Source organism: Heloderma suspectum, chromosome 1 (assembly GCF_057233095.1).
Source record: "Heloderma suspectum isolate Gila_16-S chromosome 1, 16-S_ref, whole genome shotgun sequence".
NCBI lineage: Eukaryota > Metazoa > Chordata > Lepidosauria > Squamata > Helodermatidae > Heloderma > Heloderma suspectum.
Genome location: NC_139458.1, coordinates 423,997,231 through 424,025,055, shown reverse-complemented (window position 1 = coordinate 424,025,055; position 27,825 = coordinate 423,997,231). Strand labels below are relative to the sequence as shown.

At 42.8% G+C, this 27,825-nt stretch overlaps 3 protein-coding genes across 3 annotated transcripts in view; 2 read left to right on the top strand and 1 right to left on the bottom strand.

Moving 5' to 3' along the window:
• The first annotated feature begins 66 nt into the window (after positions 1-66).
• Positions 67-10,728, top strand: LOC146360257 (SCAN domain-containing protein 3-like). Its single transcript, XM_084829238.1, is given in 4 exon segments — positions 67-123; positions 5,489-5,986; positions 5,989-6,320; positions 6,322-10,728. Coding segments are annotated over 3 exon segments (1,563 nt in total). The 5' UTR covers positions 67-123; positions 5,489-5,524; the 3' UTR covers positions 7,091-10,728.
• Positions 67-27,825, top strand: part of ASB3 (ankyrin repeat and SOCS box containing 3) — a 77,080-nt gene continuing 49,321 nt past the window's right edge. The window contains 1 exon segment of the mRNA XM_084829236.1: positions 67-27,199. Within this exon segment, the coding sequence (XP_084685362.1) occupies positions 27,111-27,199 (89 nt within the window). The 5' untranslated portion in view covers positions 67-27,110.
• On the bottom strand, positions 11,365-26,440 carry CHAC2 (ChaC glutathione specific gamma-glutamylcyclotransferase 2). The gene is made up of 3 exons (XM_084829243.1): positions 26,209-26,440; positions 15,759-15,794; positions 11,365-12,473 (listed from the first exon to the last, which is right to left on the bottom strand). Exons 1-3 carry the CDS (start codon positions 26,341-26,343, stop codon positions 12,087-12,089), a joined length of 558 nt encoding a protein of 185 aa, XP_084685369.1. The 5' UTR covers positions 26,344-26,440; the 3' UTR covers positions 11,365-12,086.

The following is a 27,825-nucleotide window of genomic DNA, read 5'->3' as shown; positions in this document are numbered from 1 at the left end:
GTCCTTCCGCTGTTCAAATCAGAATCCAGAACGGTCCCTAACAGGTTTACGCGTCCTCCCGCAGCCACATCAACATCCGGGGCACGCAAGAGCGCGTTGCCGGGGGAGACGAGGCGAGGCGAGGTAAGTCCTCGGAGCCGGCGGAGGGGAACTGAAGCTTCGCTCCCCTTCTGCCCTAGTCCCGTTTGTCATTCTTGAATTTTTTCGTCAGGATTCGTTACTCTGCGCCCGTCTCTTGATAACGGTTTGTATGCGCGCGCGAGCGAGCGAGCGCGGTTACTGCGCATGCCCCGGCCCCTCTGGAGCATGCGCAGTACCTACTTCTGTAGCGCCGAGCCTTCGGCTTGGGGCGGAATTTTTTATTCTCAGGCGGTGGAGCCGAATTCGGTGGCGGCGCCGCCTCGCGGTTCCTTTCTTGAGGGGTGGGAAGGAGAACGCGAGGATCGTGGGGAATGCGGAGGGCCGGAGGTTGCCGTGTGGCTGCCTGGCAGCGCTGAAGGCAAAGCAGCAAAATCACTGAATAATTAAAATAGAGAAGAAATAATTAAAACTGTAATTAAAGTAAACATTTAAGGATTACAATAAGTAATCACGATTAATAATTGCGATAAACAATAATTGCAATGAACAGCAATTTTGTACAGAGCCTTGCAGTTATGAGTAGCTAATGCCTAATAACTTACTAAGGGTGCAATGGCTGGGGAACGCTGGGGGTTGTAGGCTGCACCCTAAGCACCCAAAACTGGTATATTTGTTAAAAAAGACGACGACTGATGCATCACATCTAATAACACAACATTAAAAACCACAGAAAAGAATAGAGAGGGAGAGGATAAGACTGGTAGTGACCTCAGGGATAAAGCTTTCACTGGGTGAGCTTGGGCCAAGCACTTGCTCCATTGGGCTTCTCCCTCTCTCAACTATCACCTGGTAGCACTGCAGCACTGACGCCAGGCAGCATCAGAGGCAAAGGTGTGAACCTGCTGAGAGACCAGCTGCCATTTGTTTCCTCCTCTTCCTGTTTCCATTCAGGTTGGTCCTCTTAAGAAACAATCCTATGAACGCTAGTTAGTGGCTAGACGGCCATAGGATATGGTTTTCCGGGAACCAACATCGGAGCCCACGCTCCGAGGTCGGTACCTGGAGAACCGATCTTCCCCCTCTTTTGCACTGCCTCACAGGCAGCGCGGAACGGCCCCATGTTCTGCGCTCAGAAGAGGAGTGCGGAGTGGCCAAAATGGGGCGTTCCAGGGCGGGGAAGGCGGAACTGCCTCCTCCCCTGCTCTGCCTTCCCATGGCTAGCTGTAAATAAAGGGCAGGAGAAATGCAGAGGGAATGATCCCCTCCTTGCTTCTCCTGCCCTGCATTGGACAGGTGGTCACCTCTGAGTTCTGAGGCAGTTGCCTATCCCCATAGGACTGTGCCCTTAAGGAAGTAGCCACTTCTAAGAACTATGCATGTGTGTGCTTGTTTTCCTCTTGTCACCTCATTCCCATTTCCTTGTATGTTATGTGTTTAGATTGTAAATCTGAGAGCACGGACTGCCTGTTTTCTTACTGATCTGAAGAACATAAGACTATCCCTGCTGGATCAGACCAAAGGTTCATCTAGTCCTGTTTCCCACAGTGGCTGATCAGATGCCAATGGGAAGTCCACAGACAGGACATGAGGGCAATAGTCCTCTCTTGCCGATGTTCTCCAGCAATTGGTGTTCACAGGCCGCTCTAGGAGCCTTTTCACCTGATGAGTAGGGTAAAAATGTTTCAAATGTATAACAGTTTTATTTACTTGTTATGTTTGAGTTGCTTTATGAAATAAAATTTTCTAAGCAATGTACCCAATCACATATAAAACAAAATTAAAACAAAAACCTACACCAATAATAAATCCCATCATAAAAGGATAAAATAAATGCAAGCACCAGTAAAAATGATTTACTGGCTAAAGCAAACTCACTAAAGGCGAAAATGAACCTATCAAAAGAGAATAATAATGAAATTAAGGTAACAAATATAGCCTACCTCACAGTGCTGTTGTGGGGATACACTGTGGTGGAGTGGTGTGAATATGTATGCCACCCTGAAAACTTCGGAGGAAGGGTGGAATTTTAAAAATTAACATCCTTCCCCAACCCCGTGCTCTCCAGACATGTTGAACTACAACTCCTGTTGCCCCCAACCAGCAAGATAGAAGCTGTAGTCCAACCTGTCTAGAGAGTTATACTGAGCCCATGTAAGTGGAAAAGGAAGTAGAGGCTGTAGGAGTGGGTTTTCATTCTCATTGCCACACCCCAACCTAAGGAAATGAAGCTACCACTTCTGCCCCTACTCATCATACCACTCATCCTTGGCCTGGCCAGCTGCAAGGTTTTTGGAGAGAAGCTCAGCCATATTTACTGTGAGAACAGATGCTGTTGTCTGCTGTGGAAGAGCAGTCACTCCCAGGGAAAACCGGGCTTGACTGCTTCCCCCAGAGCTAGGTGTTATGGCTGCAAGTGGATATGTGTGCACCTGCAAGGGCAGAAGTGGCTTATTTTCATCTTCCTTGTTAAAGTGAGACATGGCAAGTAGGAAATTATGACCTATAAAGCCCTTGGGACCAGGCTGCCTGAAAGTCCGCCTTCCATATGAGTCTGCCCAAGTTTTAAGATCGTTGAAGGAAGCCTTTCTCTTGGTACTGCCGCCTTCAGAGGCATATTTGGTGGTGACACAAGGGAGCCTTCCTGGTGGCTGCTCCCACGCTGTGGAACCCCCTGTCGAGGGAGGCTACGTTGGCTCCTTCTCTGTTCTTCCATTGGCAGGCAAAGATGCTTATATTCAAGCAGGCCTTTGGTGTGTAAACAGGCTGTTGGGTTGGGTGCTGTTTTATTCTGTTTTTCATTGTGTTTTTATTGTATTTTTTATTCTAATCAATGTTTTTTTATCTATGATAGTAAGCCACCTTAAGGGCGCAATCCTATGCATGTTCAGACAGAGAAAAGGCCTACAACTCCAAGCATGCTCCAGCCAGTATGGGTCCTAATCATGTCTAGGAAGGAAGGAAGGGAGGCAGGTGGCTACTAGGAGGAGGGCGTTTTCTGCTGTGGCACCCTGGCTCTGGAATGAGCTCCCTAGTAAGGTTCGCCTGGCACCTACATTGTATTCCTTTCGGTGCCAGGTGAAGACCTTTTTATTTTCTCACGCATTTTAGCATTTTAGCTTTCTAAATTTTTAGCTTTGCTGTTTTAAATCTGTATTTTAAACTCCTGCACTGCTGCTAGGTTTTATTGTGGTTGTATTGTTATATTGTGGTTTTAATGTTCTATATATTTTAAATTGTTTTATTGTGTGTTGTTTGGTTTTAATTTTTGTGAACTGCCCAGAGAGCTTTGGCTATTGGACGGTATAGAAATGAAATAAATAAAAAATATCTAAATAAAATTATTCAGATGTGAACTGCCATTAATTTCAGAGGGATTAGTTTACTAGAAAGTGTATTTAGGAATACTGCCTTAGGGTCATTTTTTATTTGCTGATGCTCAAGTACAAAAGATATATACATTGCATCGGTTGTGAATGGTGCATGCATGTTTAAATAATCACTTTTCATGGTAGCCCTGCTGAGGACTATACATTGCTTGATAATTCAGTACTTCAGTTGAATATAATTTTTAAAGAGAAAATTAGCCTGTTAGTCTAATTTAGTGCTAGTCTGTTGCAGCAAAAGCAAAACTTATTATAGCATGTAAGCTTCTGCCTTAATACATTTGTTAGTTTTTAAGGTGCCCCAAGACTTTGTTGTTTAAGTTGAAAGTATGAACTAATTTCATTGAAAAATATTGCACTTGAGATGACATCAGGTGATATGAAAGTTCTGTTCTGATGCTAGATCTCGGATGGCTCATTCACACAAGCATGCTAGACTATCAGTTGATGTAGTTAGGGAGCACCTTCTCCCCTACGTCCCAGTCCACCACCTAAGGTCCTCTGAGGGCTATCCGCTGCGGCTGCCTAATGTGAGACTGGCAGCCACACACAAGAGGACCTTTTCCTTTGCTGCCCCTCAGTTGTGGAATGACCTGCTGGTTGAAAAGCGCCTGCTGACCTTGTTGAGTTTTTAAGCAGGCATTAAAGACGCTGTTATTCCGGCAGGCCTTCCCTCTTTAGAACATTTGTTCCTTTTGCTGACTTTTGTATCTTTTTAAGCAGTGTTATTTTAAGCTGTGTTTTATTGTTGGATCTTTTAAACAAATTGTTTCTAGTTCAAAGTTGTTTTTAGTTATGTTTGTCTGTATGTTTTATGTAAATGGTTTTTAAACTTCGTATATTGTATTTTAATGTTTTAACTTTTGTAAACCACCCAGAGAGCTTCAGCTATGGGGTGGTATGGAAATTGAATGAATGAATGTACTTGCCATGATGAATATGCATATCTGAACTAGTCCCAAGTCAGGCTACTTAGGTATTGGTGCTCTTCTCCTGACAAGGGTTAGTTCTGGATGGTTCCACATGTATTTAACAGAAATTAGTACAGATTGAACTCTGTGCCACATTGTTCCCATCCAGCCTGTGATGATTGAAGACTATGGGCCTGTTCAGATGTCACGCTAATCCACCATGGGTCGTGTTCGAGAGTGATCCACGATGGGTTAGTGTGTCATGGGGTGGTGGTGAAATCACTGGCCACGATCGGTAACCTAACCACATACATTACCCACCCCCTGCAGTGGGAGTAACACACCCCGGGGTGGGTTACTGTGTCATCTGTCAAGAGCAGCATTGCTAAATCTGGCCACTTTGTGGAAAAAACACAGTGACAACAGAGACACTGCCTAGAGCAGCAGTTCTCAACCTGTGGGTCGCGACCCCTTTGGGGGTCGAACGACCCTTTCACAGGGGTCGCCTAAGACCATCGGAAAACACATATTTCCGATGGTCTTAGGAACCGAGACACCGCTCCTCTATCAGTCTCCAGGCGGGTCCGCCCACATACGAGTACCTGGTGTGATGACATCATCGCGCCAACCCCATCACATACACCCCGTACAAATACAGGTGTATGTGACAGGGTTGGCGCCATAATGTACTTATGCGGACCAGTCACACATGTGTAGAGAGCAGCTACTGTGTAGAAAGCAGCTGATGTGTTGAAAGCCCCTACTCTGTTAAAAGCAGCTACTGTGTTGAAAGCAGCAGTATTGGAGGTAAAATGACACTTCATGAATTATAATTACTGGGTAAATGTAAAATCATGTACTGTAAAATTATCAACGACTGCAAAAAAAAAAAAAATCTGTACCATGGGAACTTAATCTGGATGCTGATTGGTCTTTTTATATTCAGCTGTGGTTGATGTGAATACTGCCCCCTTGTGATAGTAACAGGTATGTAAAAACAACAATGCAGAGAATGGTAAATCATAGGAAACTTTAATGAACTGTATTGACTGAACTATGCCATGTATCATCTTTTGTATTATTAAAGCTATTGTTATATATTATTTTCATTAGCAAACCATCCCATGACAATGGATCGTGTAGAGAAGAATGTTAAGAAAATATAGTGAGGATTTTTTACAGTATGGTTTAAACGTAGCAGCTGTTGAAGCTTCATATTTGGTGGCACTCAGAATCGCCAGAGCTATGAAACCTCACACCATTGCTGAGGATTTACTGTTGCCAGCGGCCAAAGACATTGTTCGAGTTATGATCGGAGACGAATTTGTTACGAAATTCAGTGCAATTTCCTTATCTAACGACACTGTCCGCAGAAGAATAGATGACATGTCTGCTGATATTCTTGATCAGGTAATCCAGGAAATTAAATCTGCTCCACTTCCAATATTTAGTATCCAGCTTGATGAATCTACAGACGTTGCAAACTGTTAACAGTTACTGGTTTACGTGAGGTATATTAATGATGGCGACTTTAAAGATGAGTTTCTTTTTTGCAAACCTCTTGAAACGACAACTACTGCACGTGATGTATATGACACAGTCAAAGACATCACGTGAAAGAGCATAAGATCTCTTGGGAAAAGGTTTGTGGTGTTTGCGCAGATGGTGCTCCAGCTATGCTAGGATGTCGATCTGGATTTCAACGTTTGGTACTGAATGAGTCACCAAAAGTCATCGGAACTCACTGTATGATTCATCGGCAAATATTAGCAACGAAGACGCTGCCACAAGAGTTACAAGAAGTAATGAAAAGCATCATAAGTTCTGTCAATTTTGTAAAGGCGAGCACTTTAAACAGTCGACTGTTTTTGCAACTGTGCAACGAGTTGGATGCGCCGAACAATGCTCTGCTATTTCACACTGAAGTGATATGGTTGTTGAGAGGAAGTTTTAAAACGTGTTTTTGAGCTTTGTGATGAACTCAAAACGTTTTTTAATCAGAAAGCAAGACCGCAGTTCGAAGCACTTTTCAGCGATAAAAGTGAACTGCAGAAAATAGCTTACTTGGTTGACATCTTTGCCATCTTGAATGAGTTAAATTTATCACTGCAAGGACCAAATGCAACATGCCTCGATTTGTCTGAAAAGATCAGATCATTCCAAATGAAACTTCAGCTTTGGCAAAAAAAAATGGATGAAAATAAAATTTACATGTTGCCTACCTTATCTGCTTTCTTTGAGGAACATGACATTGAACCAGACAAAAGGATTACGATAATTTCTGTGAAAGAACACTTGCACATGCTTGCAGACGAAATTTCATCGTACTTTCCAAATCTACCTGACACCCCATTTGCACTTGCCAGAAGCCCATTCACAGTCAAAGTTGAAGATGTTCCTGAGACAGCACAAGAGGAGTTCATTGAACTTATTAACAGCGATGCAGCGAGAACTGATTTCTCTACAATGCCAGTTACAAAATTCTGGATCAAGTGTTTGCAGTCATATCCTGTTCTGTCTGAGACTGTGTTGCGCCTTCTTCTTCCATTTCCAACAACATATCTTTGTGAAACAGGGTTTTCCAGCTTGTTGGTTATCAAGTCTAAATACAGAAGTAGACTTGTTGTGGAAGATGATCTTCGTTGTGCTCTTGCAAAGACTGCCCCGAGAATTTCTGATCTGGTGAGAAAGAAGCAATCTCAGCCTTCGCACTGATGTTGGCTTTTTATGCATACTGTCGCAAAATGTAGCAATGTAGTTTACTGTTGTTATATTAAGACTGTTACCCATGCTACACCATGCTTCAAGACAAAATTTCATTGATTTGTAATTAGAAATAAATATTTCACAATATATAATTACATAGTTTTTGTGATTAATCACTATGCTTTAATTATGTTCAATTTGTAACAATGAAAATACATCCTGCATATCAGATATTTACATTACGATTCATAACAGTAGCAAAATTACAGTTATGAAGTAGCAACGAAAATAATTTTATGGTTGGGGGTCACCACAACATGAGGAACTGTATTAAAGTGTCACGGCATTAGGAAGGTTGAGAACCACTGGCCTAGAGCATCCAAAACTTCTGGTAATGCTCTAGGCAGCACAGCAGGACTCTGGCCACTGTCACATAGTTATGGATAGAGAGGCTGCTGCACCACAATTCCTGCCATGGCGGCTGCTGGGATAAGTTGCAGTGGTGGCAGGAAGGCAGGGGGTTATCTACGGAGCATGGTTGGGTAAGTAAACCCTGGTGCGCTGCGTGGTTCCTGGTCATGTGAGGGGCATGTGCCTTGTTTTCCTATCCCTCCCCTCAGCGTGGTTCCACTACCCGCCCTCCCCCATGATCATGTGAACAGGCCCTGAATGAAGATGCACTGGTATGTCTGTATAGATATACTTTTATAATGGTCTGAAATTTGGTCTAAAGTTGAAATGAAACTTTTTTCTTTTTCAATGCAGTTGAATAAACGTGGTGCCTTTTTATTATACTGTAGCAATTTGCACAAAATGGGATATATCACGTCAGCTCTTGTTGCAGTGTATGAAACTGGGGAAAAAAACGCTTTGAGATAGACTTATAAGCATCTTACCAATTGTAGAACCATAAATCAACTATTCTAGCCCTTGTACTTTTGATGAGGATTTTCTAGGAACTATTGCAGATAGTTTTGGGGAGTGCTCAAATGTTCTCACTGTTGTGACAAGAAGCTTTTGGGTAAAAGTTTTTCATGGAAAAGTATGGACTGGTATTCATCTGAAATGTATTTATTGTTGCCAATTTAAAATGCACACGTTTAAAGAATGGTGCGGGTCAAAACAGTATCCTTTTGGAACAGTATTCCTCTTACCTGTTTCTGGTAAAAGTCAAATAAATAATGGTACAGGCCTCACTGTTGTCCAATGTAAGTATCTAATGGGTTGGTATGAAGGTGCTGGTGGATCATTTGGGCACTTCTGCCTTTTAACTTAAATGGAAAGTTAGCATTTTTAACTTTTTTGGCCTTTTCTTCTATTCCTGACTTCATGTGGTTGAGGACACCGCTCTTTGGAGTTTATATCTGGGATCTAAACACCTACCTTTGGCATAGCCAGTGCATTTTTATTGTTTTTTCTTTGAGAAAAGCACCCCCATCCCATATCACAAACTGCTCTTAAAGCTGCTTTCAGATTCAAAAAAGCAGTTTGGCCACAGAGCCTGGGAATTGGTACTTGGGAAACAGTTTGCTGGACCCTGGTCAATGAAACTGAATTAAGATGATATTCTATTCCTATAGAAATAGTGACAATAATACAATTTAATGGTGGAGGATTTGTAGCCTTAGTGGGTGAGGATTAACTTATAATAACTTCTAATGCAAGTGTTTTTATTATGACTGAGGTAGTTCTTCAATGTTACCCTTACCTAGCTTGTAAATGAATTTTTCACGTAATTTGAAAAAGCAATTTATGTTCTATAGGAAGAGATCATTCTCTCCTGCCCTGAAACACACACATTTTTTTCTCAGACCGCTGAATGTAGGTATCCTCTTTCATAAATGACAGAGTGTAGTAGAGCACTTACAGGTAAATGATAAAAAAGGAAAAAAGAGAGATGGTTATGAACACAAAACATAAATAATCGTTCCATTACTGATGGAAAGTCATACAGGCGTCAGTGTGAACACTAGACACAAATACAGAGCCATTTTTGCTGTATGAGGATGGGCTAGCACTTGACACTCTAAAGAGAACCCTTTAATATCTTAAAATACAAAAATTTGCCTTGCTGAAGGCTTAAAGAAAATAACAAACTCTGAGAAGCAAGGAAATTCACAGTTGGGACGGAAACTCCTTCTGTTAATCTACTGTAATGAGGCCATCATTTACTACCTGGAGAAGTTAACACAGCGGCCATCCATTTTGATGGGAGTTGTGCAGATAAAGGATGGTAGATGAAGTAGAAGTTTCAGATAAAGGGTGGTAGATGGAGTAGAAGTTTCAGACGTGCCTAAGTGATTGCTGATGTTAAGTCTCAGTAACTTGCTATGCAATTTTCACCTCAGTTCTAAACACCATAATCTGGATCCAAAGAGGTACTTTAGGCCAGGGATGGGCAGATGCTAGATCTGTAGATGGTTTGGACTTCAATTCTCAGAAGCCTTTACCAGCATGGCCAATGGTCAGGGATGCTGGAAGTTAAAGTCCCACATACAGATATCTACTTTCTGCCCTTCCTTGCTTTACGCTAACCCAACAACTTGTGCTCACCCAGTGGGAAATTTGATTTGGCTCTGAAACCAATTCCCAATGACACATTAAGTATGTTTGCAACTCCCTATGGTTTCAAAAGAATTTTGTGTTTCTCATAGGGATGGGTGGGGGTGCTCTTCAAGAAACACAAGTTCAAAGGCACCACTGGATGCCCAGAACTGACCAGATCTTTGCAGCTTACTAGTAAACCAGCTTTAATCTTTAAAGAGTTCATTCTACAGTGTTCCCTCTCAAGTCTCTGGCCTAGTGCAGATGTAACACTGCTGATCTCTTATCTATTGTTGAAACACTGGGAGTGGACTGTGACCTCATGCATTTATTTCCTTCCTTCACTTGCTACCTTTAGCCATAGTTCAGCATTACAATGAATTACAACCGTGGGAGATGCTGCCCAGAGTTCTTATATTAACAAGGGTTTGCAAATCCTGGTTAGGAGGAAATATAGGTACTGTTAACTAGAGTTTTGTATTCATGTAGCTGTAATGCAAAGCCATGATTGAGCTGACTAGTGACATGAGCCAAGCTTAGGGGAAGTTCGGAATATCAGCTGCCCTCATCCCCAAAACCTTACCCCACTGCAGGTCTCACCTGGATACCTCCAAGTTCAGGGCTGGCTTACAGTGGGATTCAGTCCTTCTCCAGCTGCTAACTAACCCTCCTTGCCAGTTCCTCCAGTCCTTCTGCAAGCAAAACGCCCCAATACCTTTAAGAAGGGAGGGGGAAGTACCAGTAGAGAGAAGACCTCTTTTGGAGATACTTTGCCAGGCTTCTGTTTAAATGGAAATGACATTCCTGAGAATTTCCTGGCAGGGAACATGGGATGTGTAAGAGTCCTCTGCCTTCCGATTCAATTTGGGAGGCACAGGGAGTGCCAAATTCTATGTTCCCTGGCAGGAAATGGTGGTTCTGTGCTGTTGGTGACCATCTTCCATTTTGTAAAGGTAACCTTTTTTGTATGCCTGATGTCAGGGACTGGTAGGGGAGGGTGGCAACATAATCCACTCATTTTTCTAAGCTCATCTTTTAAGTGCCTGGAAATGAAGCCATGGTCGTCACAAGCAAAGCTTGTAAAACACAAGTGGAAGTTGAGGTGAGCCATGGGGAGTTTGCCCATCAGTAAATCCAATGACCAAGTGGGGAAGTCATGCCACAGACATAAGGGGAGGGTGTGAGCCCAAAGCCCATTCCTGATCTAACAGTGGTGGAGATCAGAAGCAGGCTGTGGGTTTGCACAGTGTGTGGTCTTGCACACTAGCATGTATGCATTTAGCCACTGGAATTAGTCTGAAGCAAGGAGTTACGAAATTGCATCGTTCAGTACTGATCCCAGTGCTGTTTTGGTGATAGAAAGGACTGGGTTACTGTGAAGTTTAATTCATGCACCTCAAGTCACTGGGACAGGTCCAAAGTAGATCTCAACACTGTGGTCAACTGTTATCAACTCAAATATTTCTGAAAAATATTATGCCTGGTGATTAAGAATGGCAGTTTCTGAACATTCTTGCTAGTGTAGATTCAAGTCATATCCCTAGTGCTGTTTTTTAAAAAATGTGATAAAAATATAAGGCACCAATATGGTATGCATTACTCATTGCTCCTGAAGATCTTGGCACTATGAGCATCTTAAAAGGAAACTGCAGATTCCTTCATATATAACTATTTGCTCATTTTATCAAAGGGCAAATAGTTCTATAGATGTAAAATCACTGAGTCCATAGAGCTGAACTAAATGATGAATATCCTGTTATGAGCGGTTTCTAATGTAGCCATACAACATTTCTAATATAGCTGTACAAAGAACCCAGTCTTGGCATAGGAATAATTGCCATTTGCAGCTCAACCATGTTTACATTGAATACAACTGAATTTACTTTTATGGGACTTATTCCCACCAAGTAAATGTACATAGGATTTTCATGTTGGTGCTATAACCCACAAGCCGCATTGGGACTGCTCTTAAGTGTGATTAAGGCCTAAGTCAACACATACAGCTCAATCTTATGCATGTATACCACCAGAAGAAAGTCTCATTTTGTTAAAGGGGACTTACCTCTGAATAAGTATGCATAGTCTGTTCATAGTCTGCATCCATAGTCTGAGTGCAGGATCTAGTCCAAAACTACATTTTTAAAAGGAAAAAAAGTCTAACTTAAAATCAAAGTTTTCTCTCACACCTAAATCTGGGTTAAATCATTTTTTCATATTTGAGAAATGGAGAGAAAAACATTCTTTAAATTTTTTACCAAAATTCAAAGCTCCTCCTCACTTAAACTCCTGAAGACATAGCTTTAAACATAATTTTCTACTGATCAATAACAGTAGTGCCCTGAATGAAACATGAAAATTAGTATCTTAAAGTCCAGATGAAACATCTCCAAATTACACACTTGTCGGCAATGAAACCGTTATTCTGAAGATGAAGAGACTGCTTGAAATCACAAGGTGATTTTTATATGGAATGAAGATTTTTTTGTTCCTGTTCCAAGAGTTTCTTTACTAGTTTCTCTAAAGTAAAAAGATGTTCATCTACATCTTCTGGCACAAGATCCCTGAGGGAGTTGCAGAGTTCAAACAGGTATTCTGTGTTTCTTCCACTGGGACCAACTGCATTAAAGATCTGTTTGGCAATTTCTTCAAGAGGTGCTGGTCCGAGGTAGTTAGGGTTTTCACAGGTTCCAATATATAACAGCACATCAAACGGCTCCACTGAGGGATCTTTGGGATAGAAAATGACAGTTGTAGTCCTGTAGCCACCTTTCTCTCGGAAATCAAGATAAGCTTTTACTTCGCCTTCTTGTCCTAGTGGCAGTTTGTATGCAACACCCCATACGCAGCCCTGTTGAAAAACACAACCAGAAAGATAAAACATACTTTGCTATAAAGTTTGCTTTAAACCTTTAAAGGATTGCAGAGAGGTTTATTCTATATTCAGCCCATCTTTCCTCTCAGTACCCTTCCCATCAACAGGAAATCAAGGTATTAAGGCCGGAACTATATATTCCCAAGTCCGTGTTTCCTGAGTAATGCTAATGTGAGGCATTTCCAGACTGGTAGTGGCAGGGAAGAGGGGAAAATCTTCAACCCTTCCCTGGCAACCTCCTTTCAACCTGTTTTTCTTCCCAGGCAGCTTATTTCTAGTCTCAGAGTTTAGCTGGGGGGGAAAACAACCAGGATTAAGGATGGGTTGTGGAGGAAGGGTTAAGTACCCTCCTCTCACCTAATGATTCTCCTGTGCAGCTACCTCAACTCCAACTAGTGTTTGGGAACCCTATACTTGTCTTGAGGGTCTGTTTATGGCTAGAACCACATGTTACATTTATAAATTACATATTCACTGTTATCCTTCTCTTCTGTAGGGTTATCTGATGCTTATTAAATATTAGAAATTGCACTTTTCTAATTTGTTAGTCTGCTTAAGCTAACATACCAGCATATAACTCTGTGAAGGTACTCTTGGAACAAGTAGGATTGTGTTAGGTTAGTGGTATTTAAAATGAAAACTAAGAGAATTATCAGCACTTCCTTCTTATTTTCACTCTGCACTTTTATTTGTACATTAAGAATGGAAGATTGTTATAGTTTTAGAAGGCACTGCTTGCATTGACCTGAATTTCTGTTTTTACAGTACAAATGCAGGAGAGAGAGAAAAACACACACAAGCTGAACCATTATTTGCTTATAGAGGAATCTGTCTGTTAGCATAATGGGGTCCAACTGCACAGCAATGTGAAAAAAAAACTTACCAGAAAGGTACAGAAAAGTCACAATGACAGACACAGTGTTGCATTTTGCTGGCCTTGTCAACTACAGAAATGGCTGAAGTCTATTGCTGTCATTACATTGATCGCAATTTGGTGTTAGCATTACAGGGAAACTATCAATGTTTCAAGTAGTTTTCCGTGATCAAACAAGCTCCATCTTTTAGTTTCTGAGCTATATTTCACTCGAACTCTTTAATGGCATATAAAATTGGTGAAATCACTGTACTATGAAACTGGATGATGTAGAGATGAGCAAGAACAATGATCAGAGTTATGCAACACTCTCCATTTAGGACAGGTGAAGATGATTAGGAGTCCATTTCAAAGATGGCTAAGGAGGAATATGATTGAAATATATGCTGAAATATCAACAGCAGCAATACAATTTATTTCACACCTTTTGAGTGTTCAGAGTGCTTCACATACATTATCTCAGAAACCATTGCAACAATCATGCAAGATAGGCCAGCATTTATCTTCATACTGCAGATGGAGAGTGGGTGAGATTGAGACTGTGAAATAGGGGCTAACTTAAATACCCTGTGTGAGTCCATGACTGATTTGAGATTTGAACTGGGAACTTCAAGACTCCCATTACAGCCTGATCCTAGACATGTTTACTGGGAATAAGTAGCACCAACTTCAGTGGCACTTACTCCCAAACATGCATAGGATTATACCCTGAGCTACTGTACCACACCAGTTCTCAGCAGGTCACAGGAAGGGAGCAGTTCTTTTACATCATACTCTAAGCAGAGGGCACTCACTCTTAACAAGTGTTCTGCCACCAGAACTAATAGTGACCAAGAGTACCTTAAAAACACCAAGTAAATTCACAGAAAATAAAAAAAATGAATGGGTATTAGATAAAGTAGCCAGGCTAGGATAGGGAAAGAATTTACAATGAAAAATTTGTTGTTGTTGTTGTTGTTCAGTCGTTCAGTCATGTCTGACTCTTCGTGACCCCATGGACCATAGCACGCCAGGCCTTCCTGTCCTCCGCTCTCTCCTGGAGTGTGCTCAAGTTCATATTCATTGCATTGGTGATGCTATCTAGCCATCTCATCCTCTGCTGTCCCCTTCTCCTTTTGCCTTCAGTCTTTCCCAGCATCAGGGTCTTTTCCAGAGAGTTTTCTCTTCGCATTAGGTGGCCAAAATTTATACATGACCACTATAGAGCATATTGAAATTATGGATCTCAAAGTATATGTTTTCATTTTAGAAATGGGATGGAAAATGGAGGTCAGAATCAGAAATAGGATGAATCAGCAGGTCAGATGGGAGAACAGATTATTTTATAGTCCAAGAGCCCTTATCAAAACACTTATGTCATAATGTACAAAAAGTTTGACTATATGGACATCTTACGAAACTTGAGGCATCTCCGAAATTGCTAGTCTTATGCACAACTGCTGGGGTGTTGAGGGGGTAGTAGCCCCCCAAACCACTTTATGGGACCAATAATTACATCATAAGGTACATGGATGAAACAAGCAGCATCTGTGGGGGAACAGTGTATCTAATTCCAGACTGTCCAATCTGACTGACTTTGTTGGGGTGTGTGCCCTTTCTGACACTTCCAAAAAGGGGATCGTTTGTTATGTCATAAGGTACATGGCTGAAACTGGTACCACTTGATAGAGATCACCTTCTTGTATCTTAAAATATCCACTCTGACTGCTTTATATGCAATATGGTATCTTCATGGGTGGGGGTGGAGAAGCTTGTATCTGTTTGGCACATAAAGTCAGACTTTTACTCTTCCTGTCTCTATGAAGCCATAATGTGGGGTTGTATAAAAGCTGAATAAGGTAGAGGAGGGAAAGCTTCAGTATAGGAAACAAACAGAAGAAGAGAGACCACCTCAAAGGTACACAGGAACCAGTTTGAGCCCAATATGTTGTGAGTCAATAGATTCCTCTTCAAGAGCAACTGAATTAGTTTCTTCTGATGAGTGGCTTAAACAATCTTGTACACTATTGTAGAAGACTGTCTAAGCCAGTCCCCTGAAGAAACTGGTTCAGCTGTCCCTGAAGAAGCATCTCTTGATGCACAACATAATGGGCTCGAATAAACTGGTTGCTCTGTATCTGTGAGGATCTCATCTATTTTCCTTTGGATAAAAACTGAAAACTTTATTAATAGCAAAATCCTATCCATATTTACTTGGAAGATATGTCCCACTGTGCCCACTACGACTTATTCCCAGGTAAGTGTGCATAGGATTGCAGCCTAAGTTGCTAGTCTTTTCTGTATTTCAAAATTACAGAAATGCAGCTTCGTGCTATTATCAAACTTTGCTTTAAATTAATTAGGTCAATGTATATACTAAAGAGCATATAAAAACACAACTACTATACCTCAGGATCTTCAATTAGTGTCACAACTCTTCCGGGCTAAAATTAAAAGAAATATCACTATTTCAGTAAAAGATTTTATTAGTGAGCCAATAGCAAAATTGGATTTTTTGTTTAAGACAAAGACCACAAGACCAAAATAAATACATTCCATTTGGAAGAGTGTGACTTTATTTATCTGTGATAATGTGTTTTCTCTGTGGAGATGACATTTGATAAGAATATAGTGGCTGATATCAAATCCATTTAAAAATTTTGTGCTTAAGAAAGTTACACAGTTGGCTTAATGAATAAGCCAGATAACTGCACAGCCTAATTGAAGGATGAAAGTTTACTATACTTCCTAAAATGAATAATGCAACACTGGCCAAAAAGTTGTCTGTTGGGACCAGTGCAGATGTAGTGCTATCCAAATATTAACTGTGAACTAATGATTGAGCAACTGCATCCTCCCTCCCAATTATGGATTGGACTGCATTTGACTGTTCTAAGTAGGGATAAGACAGCCAGTATGGTGTATTGGTTATAATGTTTGAATAGGAGTGGGGAGACCCGTGTTCAGATCCTGTTTCAGACATGAAACTCATCACGTGCTCATGGGGCAATCACTTTCTCCTAGCCTAACCACCTCATAGGGTTGTTATGAGGATATATTGGGAGGGGAATCATGTGCAGTACTCTGAGCTCCTTTGAGGAAAGATAAGATTAAAATGTCATATATATAATAAAGGTACTGATAAGGCGTTCTTATCCTGGATTAGAATGATCAGGCCTATCTACGAATCACAGAGGTGGAAATTGGAGTACGAGAGGAGGGCACACACAATCCCATAGACAATTCCTGATTGGAAATCTTTGGTTATGTCTGGCCTGGTCCCCTTACCTGTTGCAAATGCGAAAGAGTTGGGCCAGGTGGTAACCGATTAGCTTTAGCTGCCCCTTGGCTTCCCACCGTAGCATGGCAGAGACTGGAAATGTTTAATGTAAGTGTAAAGGGTTGCACATTGGGGTAAAAATATTAACTTCACATAGACGCTGATGGGGTCTGGGCTAGTGGTGACTGAACAGGAAAGGGATCTTGGGGTTGTGATGGATAGCTCAATGAAAATGTCGACTCAATGTGTACCAGGTGTGGAAAAAGCTGAATTCCATGTTGGGGATCAATAGGAAAGGGATCCAAAATAAAAGTGCCAATATTGAAATGCCTTTATACAAGTCTGTGGTGTGACATACTTTATTAATTAATTAATTACATTTCTATACTGCCCAATAGCTGAAGCTCTCTTGGAATACTGTGTACAAAAAGGATATTGTAGAGCTGGAAAAGATGCAGAAGAGGGCAGCCTAAACGAATAGGGATTTGGGGCAATTCCTCTATGAAGAAAGGTTAGGTTTAGGGCTATTTAGTTTAGAAAAAAAGGTGAGTAAGCGAGGGGCACAATAAATGCATAAAATTATGCATTGTGTGGAGAGAGAAGTTTTCCTTTTTATAATAAAACCCAGGGTCATTCAACGAAGCTGAATCTTGGGAGATTCAGGACAGACCACAAGGAAGTACATTTTCACACAGCACATAGTTAAACTAAGGGATTTGTTGTCACAAGATGCTGTGATCACCACTAATGTGGCCTTAAAAGGGGATTAGACAGATTCATGGATAATGCTATCAATGCCTACTAGCCATGATGGCTATATACCACTAAGAGTGATGGTACCGTGTTGGCTCCTAACATTGCCTCAACTTGCCTCTCTAGTTACTATATGAAACAAGGTGAGGTTTCAGTGGGAAAAGAGAGAAGGGATTTTGCTTTGATGATTCCAGTGATCTTCCCTAGTGTCTATGAGGACTGCTTCTGTCACTTGCATTTTAAAGAGAAACAGCAGAAAGTGGCTGAACTACTGTGCCTGCAATATCAGGAAGGTCAGCAGCAAGTGTGAATTGCAGAAAAAGCAATGGGGGCTTGGACATACCCTATAGCTGTAACATTTTGACCAATGGTTGCCCTGTGAGAGGTGTTAAAGAGAATACCAAGGTTGAACCTTTGGATTCTTGGCCCCACTGCCAAGCTAGTTTCTGCCTTTCCCTTGTTTCCCACCTTGCTGTTTTCCTCCTATTGTTAAATACGCTCTTTCTATTCTCTCACTATAACTCAAAATACCAGCTAAAAAGAAGAGATAAGTATGAGAGGAAAAGACACCATGTTTGTCTACAGCCAGATCTATGAACTGGTTAAATCATAATATTTGGATTTATGTCTGTTTAGTCCTGTTGGCTTCAGTGGAACTAAAAGTTCTTAAAGCCAACTAGTTGAACTGAACTGAGTTGTTAACTGAGCTTATTCTTCACAAAATTTCAAAGCTAACCAAAATGCTTCATGAAATAGTTTAGCTATATGTAAGGTACTCTACAGTACTACCCAGCATAACAATTTCTGACTTTTGACCGTTGCTGTTTATAGAGTTACGTTGTCATCAGGAATAACATTAAACCAAGACCACCTCTCAGGTTCTTTGAAAAAATAATGATCAAAATTGCATTTGCTAAACAAAGTAAAATTGACCCGTACATGAATGTGGGACTTAATGCAAACTTCTTTTAAATTTCTGGATGATAATTTAAATGGTATAGCTAAAATACATTAGTTTTTCTTTCTTTTATTCAGCTCATCATGTTTTAGAAGAGCTGGTGCAGTTGGCTGTTAAAAGCTGATTTTGGGAAGTTCATGAATACATATATTTCTTGTGGGCAATATCCAATACTGCTGCTGCACTCCAGGAAGCTAGCACTTCCTAAAGCAACCTGAGAAAGGACTGGAAATGCTCGTTTCTGGAATCAGACAGGTCAGTGGAGCTCCCTTCTGCAAGCTTCCCTGACCTGCCCAGTTGCAGAAACCAAGGTTTCCGCTCATTTCTGTTTGGTTCAGGATCTGCTGGCTTCCCATTGTGCAAACTGTGGGTACTGCTAGCATATGGGCAGCATTGGATACTGCCCTATGTATGATTTTTTAGAAGAATTGGTTTATCTTGACATCAGATTTGTTTTCCGTGTTTATACTGGGAGAGTGAACAGGAAGCAATGCATTCCACTCTAGCAAAGCTAAAACTGCTTTTCTTTTTAATAGGAAAATATATTGGTATTCCAGTACTTATTTCAGAAGTGTTTTTAAACAACATAACAAACAAAAGTAGGACAGCAACTTAAGTTCAAAAGGACAGGAACATCCATGCTAATGTTCTTCTCCCTTGAAAGTTTGGGCATTATATTATCCACGTGCCTTAGAACTTTTAACTGTCCTATTTTCAGTTAGTAGTATTCACTTATTCACTTTGTTTAAATCTGTATTGGTATGTAACATAATTTTTTTTTTTTGGGGGGGGGGATACAATTGACATTTAAGAACTGCCAGGCACATCACATTATTGACCAATAAATTATTACTTGCTGGTGTGTAATTTTGAGTCCAGAAACATGCAGAATGGGCTCAGAATCCAGCTTCCTGGGTGCCTTAGTTTAAAAAAAAAAAAAGTCTCTAGCCCTTGATTATGAAAAGTTGGCCAATATTTGTTGAAATCTCAGAAATCAAAAGTGACTGAGTAAGATTTCCAGTGGTGATAGTACCTCAGTGCCTTGTAGAGCTTTTTGCCCTGCCCCATGACTGTCAAAACCAGAATAAATGATCTAAAATAGTAAACACTGCAGAAGTGTATACAAAATTAAATAATGTAGATGTGTTTAATTGGCATAATTTAGACAATTCAGCTTTTGTTAGAGCAGAATTGAGAAGCCTTTTACAGACCACGCTTAGGGCTCTGTGTAGCCCATGCTAAAAAAAAAAAAAAGAAAGGTAAAATTCTGCACCCAGGCAATGAATCAAGTATGTTGAAATTTGCCTTTAGGTCCAGAAACACAATAAGCTTTTCTAATGGGAGCACCCTGCTTCCTAAGTAATGTTTAACCTTTGTATTTGCAACCATGTTGTATAAAATTGGGATGCTTAGAGTGTCAGTTAAGCATTTCAAGTGTGAGTACAAGGCTGTCAGTGCTGTACCGAGTTTTTTTTTACAGGAAGGCTGTTGCCCTTTGTCAGAAGTTAAAAAAAAACCACTTTCTTCCACTGGTAGCAAATACAAGCAGTTGCAACACTTTGCAATCTGTTTTCACTTGTTGCACATTCACTGACCCCCTTCATGTGCCTTCTTTGCTCCATGCATGGAGAAGACTCCACAGGTACTGCTAGCTTCCCCTTCAGACCTTTGCTCACTGTGCAGAACTTGGGGGTGGGGTCAGGATGCGAACCTGCCTCCCCTTAATCATGTGGAGCCCTTTCATGCAATTAATATGTCAAGGCGGCTTTTGACTGGTGTTTTTTTAAGGGGGGCAAATCAGGCCCTCCTGGGGACGCAAATCAGGCCCTCCTGGGGACCCAATCTGGCCCTCCTGGGGACCCAATCTGGCCCTCCTGGGGACCCAATCTGGCCCTCCAAGGTTCCCCCAAAGGCCCAGCCCCCTTACTCTGGCTCCACCTCCTTTCCCCCCAACCACTGATCATTTGGTGATTTCCTGGCTTTTGTGCAGTTTTTTCGCCCATTCTAAGATGCTGAAATACCTCTATGGTTTAGTTACTGGCACTACAATATGCTGGTATTCTTTGTAGTTTTGACCCCACCTCTTTTGCCTTTGGCCCCACCCACAACTGAAATACCACCCCTGAGAGCTTCTCTGATACTGAATTCAGCCCTTGGGCTGAAAGAGGTTTCCCACCCCTGTTTAAGATGGTGTTACTTTAAAGTGTTATTGAAGACTCCTTGGAAGCTTTAGCTTGTGCAGAATGCTGCTGCTCACCTACTAGCTAGAGCACAGAGGAGAGAGACCTGTCACTCCACTTTTGATTCAACAGTTCTGACTTCTGGTTTGCTTCCAGGCCCAATTCATGGTGCTGGTTCTTGCCTTTAAATGCTGGGTCCTGCATATCCCAGGAAGTACCTAGTCCCATAACATGGGCACAAGGAAGGCCTGTTGTTCCCATATGTTTCTCTGCACTCACTGAGTTCATTTGCCTTGTTCCATATTCTTTCTTTTACTGTGGTGAGATCTAAGAAGTTGCAAAGCAGGGCTTTCCCTATTCTCTTGTAATGGAATGCCTTCGCCCAAGATATTTGGCTGGAGCTCTCATTTTTGTAGCTTCTGTCAGCAGCTGAAAATATCTTTTCTAAGACAGTTGTGGGGGAACATGCCTCACTTATTTAATTCTTATAAATTATTTTATATTATAAATTATTATAAATTTAAATTATTAAATAAGTGGTTTACATGAAATAATAAGCATCAATAAGCTACAGGGAAGCAGGGGACCTGGGAAGCCAGAACTTTTTCCCCTCAGGGCAAGATGGTTCTTGTGCAGCCCTGAAGAACTGGCTTTTGTTGTTGCTGAGTGATGACATGTTTAGTCATCACTCATCATGGTGGTTTGCTGCCATTTTTTATTTTAATGTGTTAAATGTTTTATTGCATGCCTTCGACCACTCAGCTTTTGAGTGGAAAGACTCAAAATATTTTAACTAATGTGTGGAGGATATTATGTAGAATAGTCACGCAGTGAATAGTACAGAATTTAGTGTCTTTAATATCAGAAGTTTGAATGTCATGGTAAATGGAGGCCTGAGTTCCTGTTGACAGGCTGGACTTTTGACAGGTGGGTTCTGGATGCTTGACAAAATTCTGTGGGAATTATGGTATCTGTATTCTATTTTGTTGGCAACAAGCTTTCCTGCATGTGATAGGATGTGATCTTGGGAATGCATGGATAGGCCTGGCTTAAGTGTGACTTCATTCACTGGTGGTGGGCATATGCACATTCCTCAAACCTGGGTCCCCTTCTCACCATACACAGGAGCTTAGCACCAGCTGCCCTTTCTGATCTGGTCCTCAGAATTGGACTTACCTAATTCTGTTGAGCTGGTGTAACCTGATATTTACGAGAGTGAGCTGGGAAGTTGGAACTGTGCCATCTTAACCAGGAACTCACTAGGGGGCCTAAGGCAAACCACTATGTACTTTATAGTTATTCTGCCGACCGATCCCGTCTCTCCTGTCTTCTAAAGAACAGGATCATTTGCACTGTTAATACACCTTAAATTCTACTTGACATGTGGCTCAATTTTAATTAAAGCAGCACTTTTTTTGTCGTAGTTCAGAACAGTTTTAACCAGAAAAATCACTGGATCATCACTTATGTGTTTCTTTCAGCTAAGTTGACTTGCATGTTGTACCTGTGTATTTTTCTCTTTGCTGTTTTATAATCTGTTGTCTACTTTGGTACCAGTTTGAGTCAGACTGTAAATCCTAATCTTTGTTGTGACCTTGTTGTTCCAAAACAAAAGGAAAATGCAAAAATATATAAATCAACATTTTTCTGCTGATTTACAGCAGCTACTCTAGTGTTCTTCATGCTGAAATGTCATGAGGAGCACAGACCTTTATAAGACTCCTAGAAGTCCATTTTAAGGACATCAGGTTGGAGATGAGAATGTGGTATATGTGAGGTAACTACTCGTACCCTGAGAGAGGTACGCTTTAACAAATAGCAACAATATTGAGTATTTTTATTCCCAGAAGAATGCCAGTTATTTCTAAGTACTATTTCATGTATGTTGACAGTCAGCTAAGTATTTCTGATGACTGAATAATTTGCCGCATATGCAGCTGTAAATAACATAGCCTTGCCCTGTCAATACCATTCTCCTAGACTGCTGGATGTTTCCGAATCCCATTGTTTCCTTAGCTCAACAAATGCTATTTAGAATTATATAAGCTCTATAGTCCTTGTATAGCGAGAGGCACATCAGGTTTCAAAGCACTGTAAAATCTATTGTTTTCATTCAGGGAGCTTTCAAAATGCACTTACCGAGAAAGAGGAAGGGCTACTGCTTGAACTGTTTTTATACTTAATCTCTAGGTTTTATTCTCAGCCTAATGCAGACACAGTAAAATTCCCTGATTTACCAACTGTGGAGTAGCACTAACTTAATCATGTGTTCTTTAAAAAAACACTGTTCCTCAAATTAAGCTTTCCATAGCCACAGTTCAGTAGCTTGATTGGAATTTTTAACACTTCTTTAATAGATTTCAAAAGGCTTGTCCTTGATTTAGGCTGTATTGTACACTTGCGTTTCTGACTATTTCTCCTTTAGAAGGGCCCTTACAGAACTGCCCAACAGCTCCTTAAAACTCCCCAGAATTTAAAAGCAGTTAGGGATTTGGTGCAGGAGCTGCTTTACAGAGAAGCTGCCATTTAAAAGTGTTTCCCACACAATCTTAAAGTTTCTTTTTTAATCAGGGGAGTTCAAAGAGCAATCTGGAATGGAGGTACCTTCTGACAGCTTCCCAAATGTTGGGGTCCACATGCCTCTTTCATCTGCATCTGAAAATGTTAGGTAGAATTTGTTGCTAATAGTGCACTCTGTCATACAGACATCAGCTGGAATGGACACACGTCGCTTGGATGTTTTTATTTTAATTTATTACTGGGTAATAAAATCCTCCACTTTGAAGATAATGGTACAAACAGATGTGGCTATGATGCTAAATTAACTTGAGTATAAACAGACATGATTAGTAAAGCATCTGCATGCATAGAAAGAGGAAGATGCTTTTGGAGGACCAGTGTTTGTTAGGGTGAAAAAAAGCTCTTTGAAGCTCTTCTGAGAAACTTGTTCACAAGTGATTAGGAGTGAGGTAGTCAAGTTTGTGAATGCTGCTAAATTATTCTGGATGGTGAAATCTCAAGCATATTGTGAAGAGCTCCAAAAGGATCTCTAAACCAAAACAGGTGAATGGGCAACACATTGGCAAATAACCAGTATAAAAGACAGTAAAGTGATGTGCAACATATCCTAGCCACATATTCTACTCTCCAAGAAAGATCTTGGGGGCATAATGGAGAACTCACTGCAAATGTCACCATTCTGTGCTGTAGCAGTGAAAAAGGCAGATTTGGTGTAAGGAATCATTAGGAAAAGGACTGAAAATGAAATTACAAATATCTCAATGCTGTGTCACAAATCTGTGATTCAGCCACAATTCTACTAGCACCATCTCAGAAAGGGTATTATAAAATTGCAGAAGATAAAGAAAAAGGCAACATGTAGTGTGAGAGTATGTATGTTTACACAAGAAGTGCTCAAGTAAATGGGCATCGAATTATGGTCTAACATGATCATGGGGCTTTTTTCCCCATGAAGAAAGGCTAAAGGGATTGGGGTTTAAATTTAGAAAAAGATACAAGGGTGGGGTGGAAGACATGATAGAAGCTTATGAAGGGTGTGCAAGAGAGTATATATAATTTTTTTATCTCAATACTAGAAGATGGGATCGCCAAACGAAATTGATTTGTAGCTGGTTCAGCATTATTAACAGAATTATATCCAAGCTAAATGGAAAAATACTCTTGGCATATAATATTGCATGACTTACTCTATTGATAATTGCATTTGTGATATCAGGTAAATTTGTAACTTAGTGTAGCTATTTGGATCAGTGGTCCCTGCGGGTAAAATACAGAAAAGGACAGAAGACCTCCCGCCACGTCAAGAAATCAGTGCTTTCAGATCCCCTAAGTGAAATGAAAACAAAAGCAAGAGAACAGGATGTGCTTTGAGGGTTTTGAAGAGAGAACTTTGGGGGCAAAAACTGTAGAATTGTTCTGTTGGTCCCAAACAGACTTCAGCAACAAGGGAAACCCATATAACTGCTTATGTAAAAAAGAAAAAAAGAATGGGCAACACATTGGCAAATAACCAATATAAAAGATGTTGTTTGGATATAGTGGAGGGAAGGTGTCACCAGGGAGGAGCTTGCAGTTACATATGCAAGTTCACATCATACACTAGGAAGCATGGAACAATGACTGAGCTATATGTTCAGAAGAATGGGATGGGATGTCCCTTCTATGATAGTACCACTTTAGAAAGCTGGTGGATTGGATGTTGCATGATTGACTGCTTCTCCATGTCAAAATATCCCTGCGCAAAGATAGAAAACTAGTATTTTAGCCAGTAAATAAGGCTAGAAACGCCTTTAAGATTATAGCTTTCCAGTTGTAGGGAGTATTTGAGTGGGGGAGGAGACAGCATTCAAAAGTTGAAATTTCTCCTCACTCTACAGTGTACCCTGTGAGTCTTCCAAACGTGTAGATCAGCCTCTCATCTTCACACAACACATGGAGATTTTAAATGTTTTTCAACAGTGCCCCTGTTATGTCAATCTTAAATATATTTATCTAGGAATATCCCATTGCACTTGGCGCAACTTACTTCTGAGTCAACAGGTGTAAGATTGGGCTGCAAATTTATAGTTATTTGAAACAGAAATGATGAGCTGGGTTTTTTTGCCCTAACAAAGGGGCCCAGATTAAAAAAGGTGAAGGACTTTCCCCTTTTTCCGGATCTACAATCTGGACAAGATGCTACTTTAAAGATGCCGCTATTAGATTTGGTGATGTAGAATATTTGTACTAACACATTTTTGGGGATCCACTCTTCACGCCCTCCTAAATAAGGGATAAGTTTCACTCTTAAACAGTGCCAGTAAAGAGGTAACAAATACATTTTGTGTAGGAAAATTTGCTTAAACAGTAATTGGGGGGAATCCCGCCCAACTCCCTACAACTGGAAAGATACCATCTTAGGGAGGTTTCAAGCCTAGTCTACTGCCTAAAGTATTAGTTATCTAACTTTGTGCAATGAGGTTGCTAAAGATCTTATTTATTTATCTACCAACAGCTCCACATTCTATAATGGAAGTTTCTTCAAGAAATAGTCTGATGTATTCAGTGCCTGGCATTAATGGCTAGGGGTGTGTAGCTCATGTAAGAGCTGACCCAGTATTCTGCAGTGAAGTGAAGACGCACAAGGAAGAGCTAGCCTGGGAGCTCTGCCAGCACCCTAGAATGTGTTGTTCTTCCAGCCGCTGTAGGCATCCACCGTCTTCTCGTGCTGCCTCGAAACTGCATCGTGGCAGGCTGGCTTTCACCCGTTTCAGGGTTAGCAAGGAAGCTGTCGTGGGCAGCTTGGCTCGGTTACTGCACGGCCAGCCGCGTTTCGTGCTCATCGGGGACGCGGGGACAGAAAGCGCAGCGCGTGGCGAAGCCAGGGAAGCGAGCGGGTACAAAGCCTGCCCGACTGGGCGGGTGGGGCAGAGGGAGCCAGCAGGCGCCCCCCTGCGCTGCTCGAGCAACGGGCTGCGCGCGTGGCGGGGCGCCGGGAGTGCGGGGCCTCGCTTACGCGGGGAGACGGGCCCCTGCGCTCCTGCTGCAGCCCGGCCGCCGGGGCAGCGGCGCGGGGAGCAGCTGTGCCGCGGGATGGGCGGCGGGGCCGCCCCGCAGCCCTGCCCGTCCGCCGCCCCCGGCGGCTCCCCAGGCGCGCGATGCGCCCGCCCGCCCGCCGCCCCGCTCACCTGGCCCGGCACCCCGCGGTGGTCCGTGCTGCCTTGCCAGAAGCGCCGGCTGTAGCCCGCGATGTGCCCGACCATCTTGTCCTCGAACGGGAAATCCACCTTCCAGATGAGGGAGCCGTAGCCGAACACCCACATGCTGGCCGCCCCGCCGCGCCGCGCCGCTCTCCCGGGAGCAGCGAGGCGGCCGGGCGCCCCACGCGCGCCCCTCCGGCGCTCCCGCTCCGCGCGGCACGCTGGGGCTTGCAGTGCGCGGCGGCGCGGCCGAGGCAGGGCGGCGCCTCGGTCCGGGGCCCCTGCTCCCCCGGGGCGGCCGCGGGCTCCTCCTCCGGCCGCCGCCCCCGGCAGAGGCGATGCCGGCCTGAACTACAGCTCCCAGCGTCCCTGGCGGCGCCAAGACCGACCGTGGCGGCGGCGGCGGCGGCGGCGGCGGGGCCTCGCGTGGTTGCTGCTCCCCGGTCTTGTCCTCCTGCCGCTTTTACGCAGCAGCAAAGGCGCTGCTGCGGCTGCTCCGGGAGAGAAGCGCTCCGGCAGCCCGCGCTCGGCCCCCTCTTTCCTCGTAGCAGAGGCTGGCGAGGTGAGCCGGGGAGCTTTACCTGGGCAGGCTGCCATGTCCTCAGCCAGGGCACCCCCTCTGCTGCGGGGAGGGGGCGGGGGAAGCCGGCCGGCCAGCGGCCGTGCCTCGCGCCTTCCCCTCGCGCGCCTTCCCTTGGCCGGGGCAGGAGGCGCGAGAGGACGCCCGGGCAGCCGCTTCTGCCCGCTGTCTCGCTCCCCTCCCTCTCTCTTGAGGCGGCGTAGCGGGGACGGCGCAGGCGCCTTATCCTCTCGCTCGTGCGGCGCAGCCAGGCTGAGTCCCAAGCGCAGCGCCCTGCAGCGCCCGGGTGCGTGGGTGGGTGGAAGCTCAAATGACCACCCAGCCGCTTGCGAGGGTCTCAGGCCAGCAGAAGCCAACTCCCCTCGTTCCTCTCGGGACGCTGCTGCCGCTCCGATTTAAGTGAGCTCTAAATGCCAAACCGCCGAAGCTCAGAATCTGTCTCTCTTTTTCAAATCCACACTTGGCAAACAGGTTAGGACGCAATCCTGTGCGCGTTTCAGACAGGAAAAGAAGTCCTGCCTTTTATGTCTGAAGGCGTATAGGACTATGCCCTAACCTGCTGTTCGTATTTATTTATTTATTTATTATTGCATTTATACCCCACCTTTTTTTCTCTTGCAAGGCACCCAAGGCAGCTTACATTATCCTCCTCCTCTCCATTTTATCCTCACAACAACAACCCTGTGAGGTGGGTTGGGCTGAGAGTCTGTGACTGGCCCAAAGTCACCCAGTGAGCTTCCGTGGCCAAGTGGGGACTAGAGCCCGGATCTCCCGGCTCCCAGTCCAGCACTCTTGCCACTACACCACACTGGCTCTAACTCTTCTAACTCGTCAGGAATGTAGGAAGTGTTGTAAAGGATTGGGGGTGGGAGGAGGAGAAATATTGTGTCACTGAAATGATACACATGATGACATCCCCCCGCCCCCAACACACATGCAGTCATGCGACCATTAACCCCAGGGGCTAAAACGACCAAGTTGCCCCCACTGGTTGGATCCACCAGGCCAATCCTCCCCGCCAGAGA

What these genes read in the sequence shown, in the direction of transcription:
- CHAC2 (XM_084829243.1), bottom strand. Translation starts at nt 26,343, where the DNA reads ATGTGGGTGTTCGGCTACGGCTCCCTCATCTGGAAGGTGGATTTCCCG. An exon ending in ACCGCGGGGTGCCGGGCCAG is followed by an intron (nt 15,795 to 26,208) that starts GTGAGCGGGGCG and finishes TTTTAATTTTAG; the next exon opens with CCCGGAAGAGTTGTGACACT. An exon ending in CACTAATTGAAGATCCTGAG is followed by an intron (nt 12,474 to 15,758) that starts GTATAGTAGTTG and finishes GTTTTTCAACAG; the next exon opens with GGCTGCGTATGGGGTGTTGC.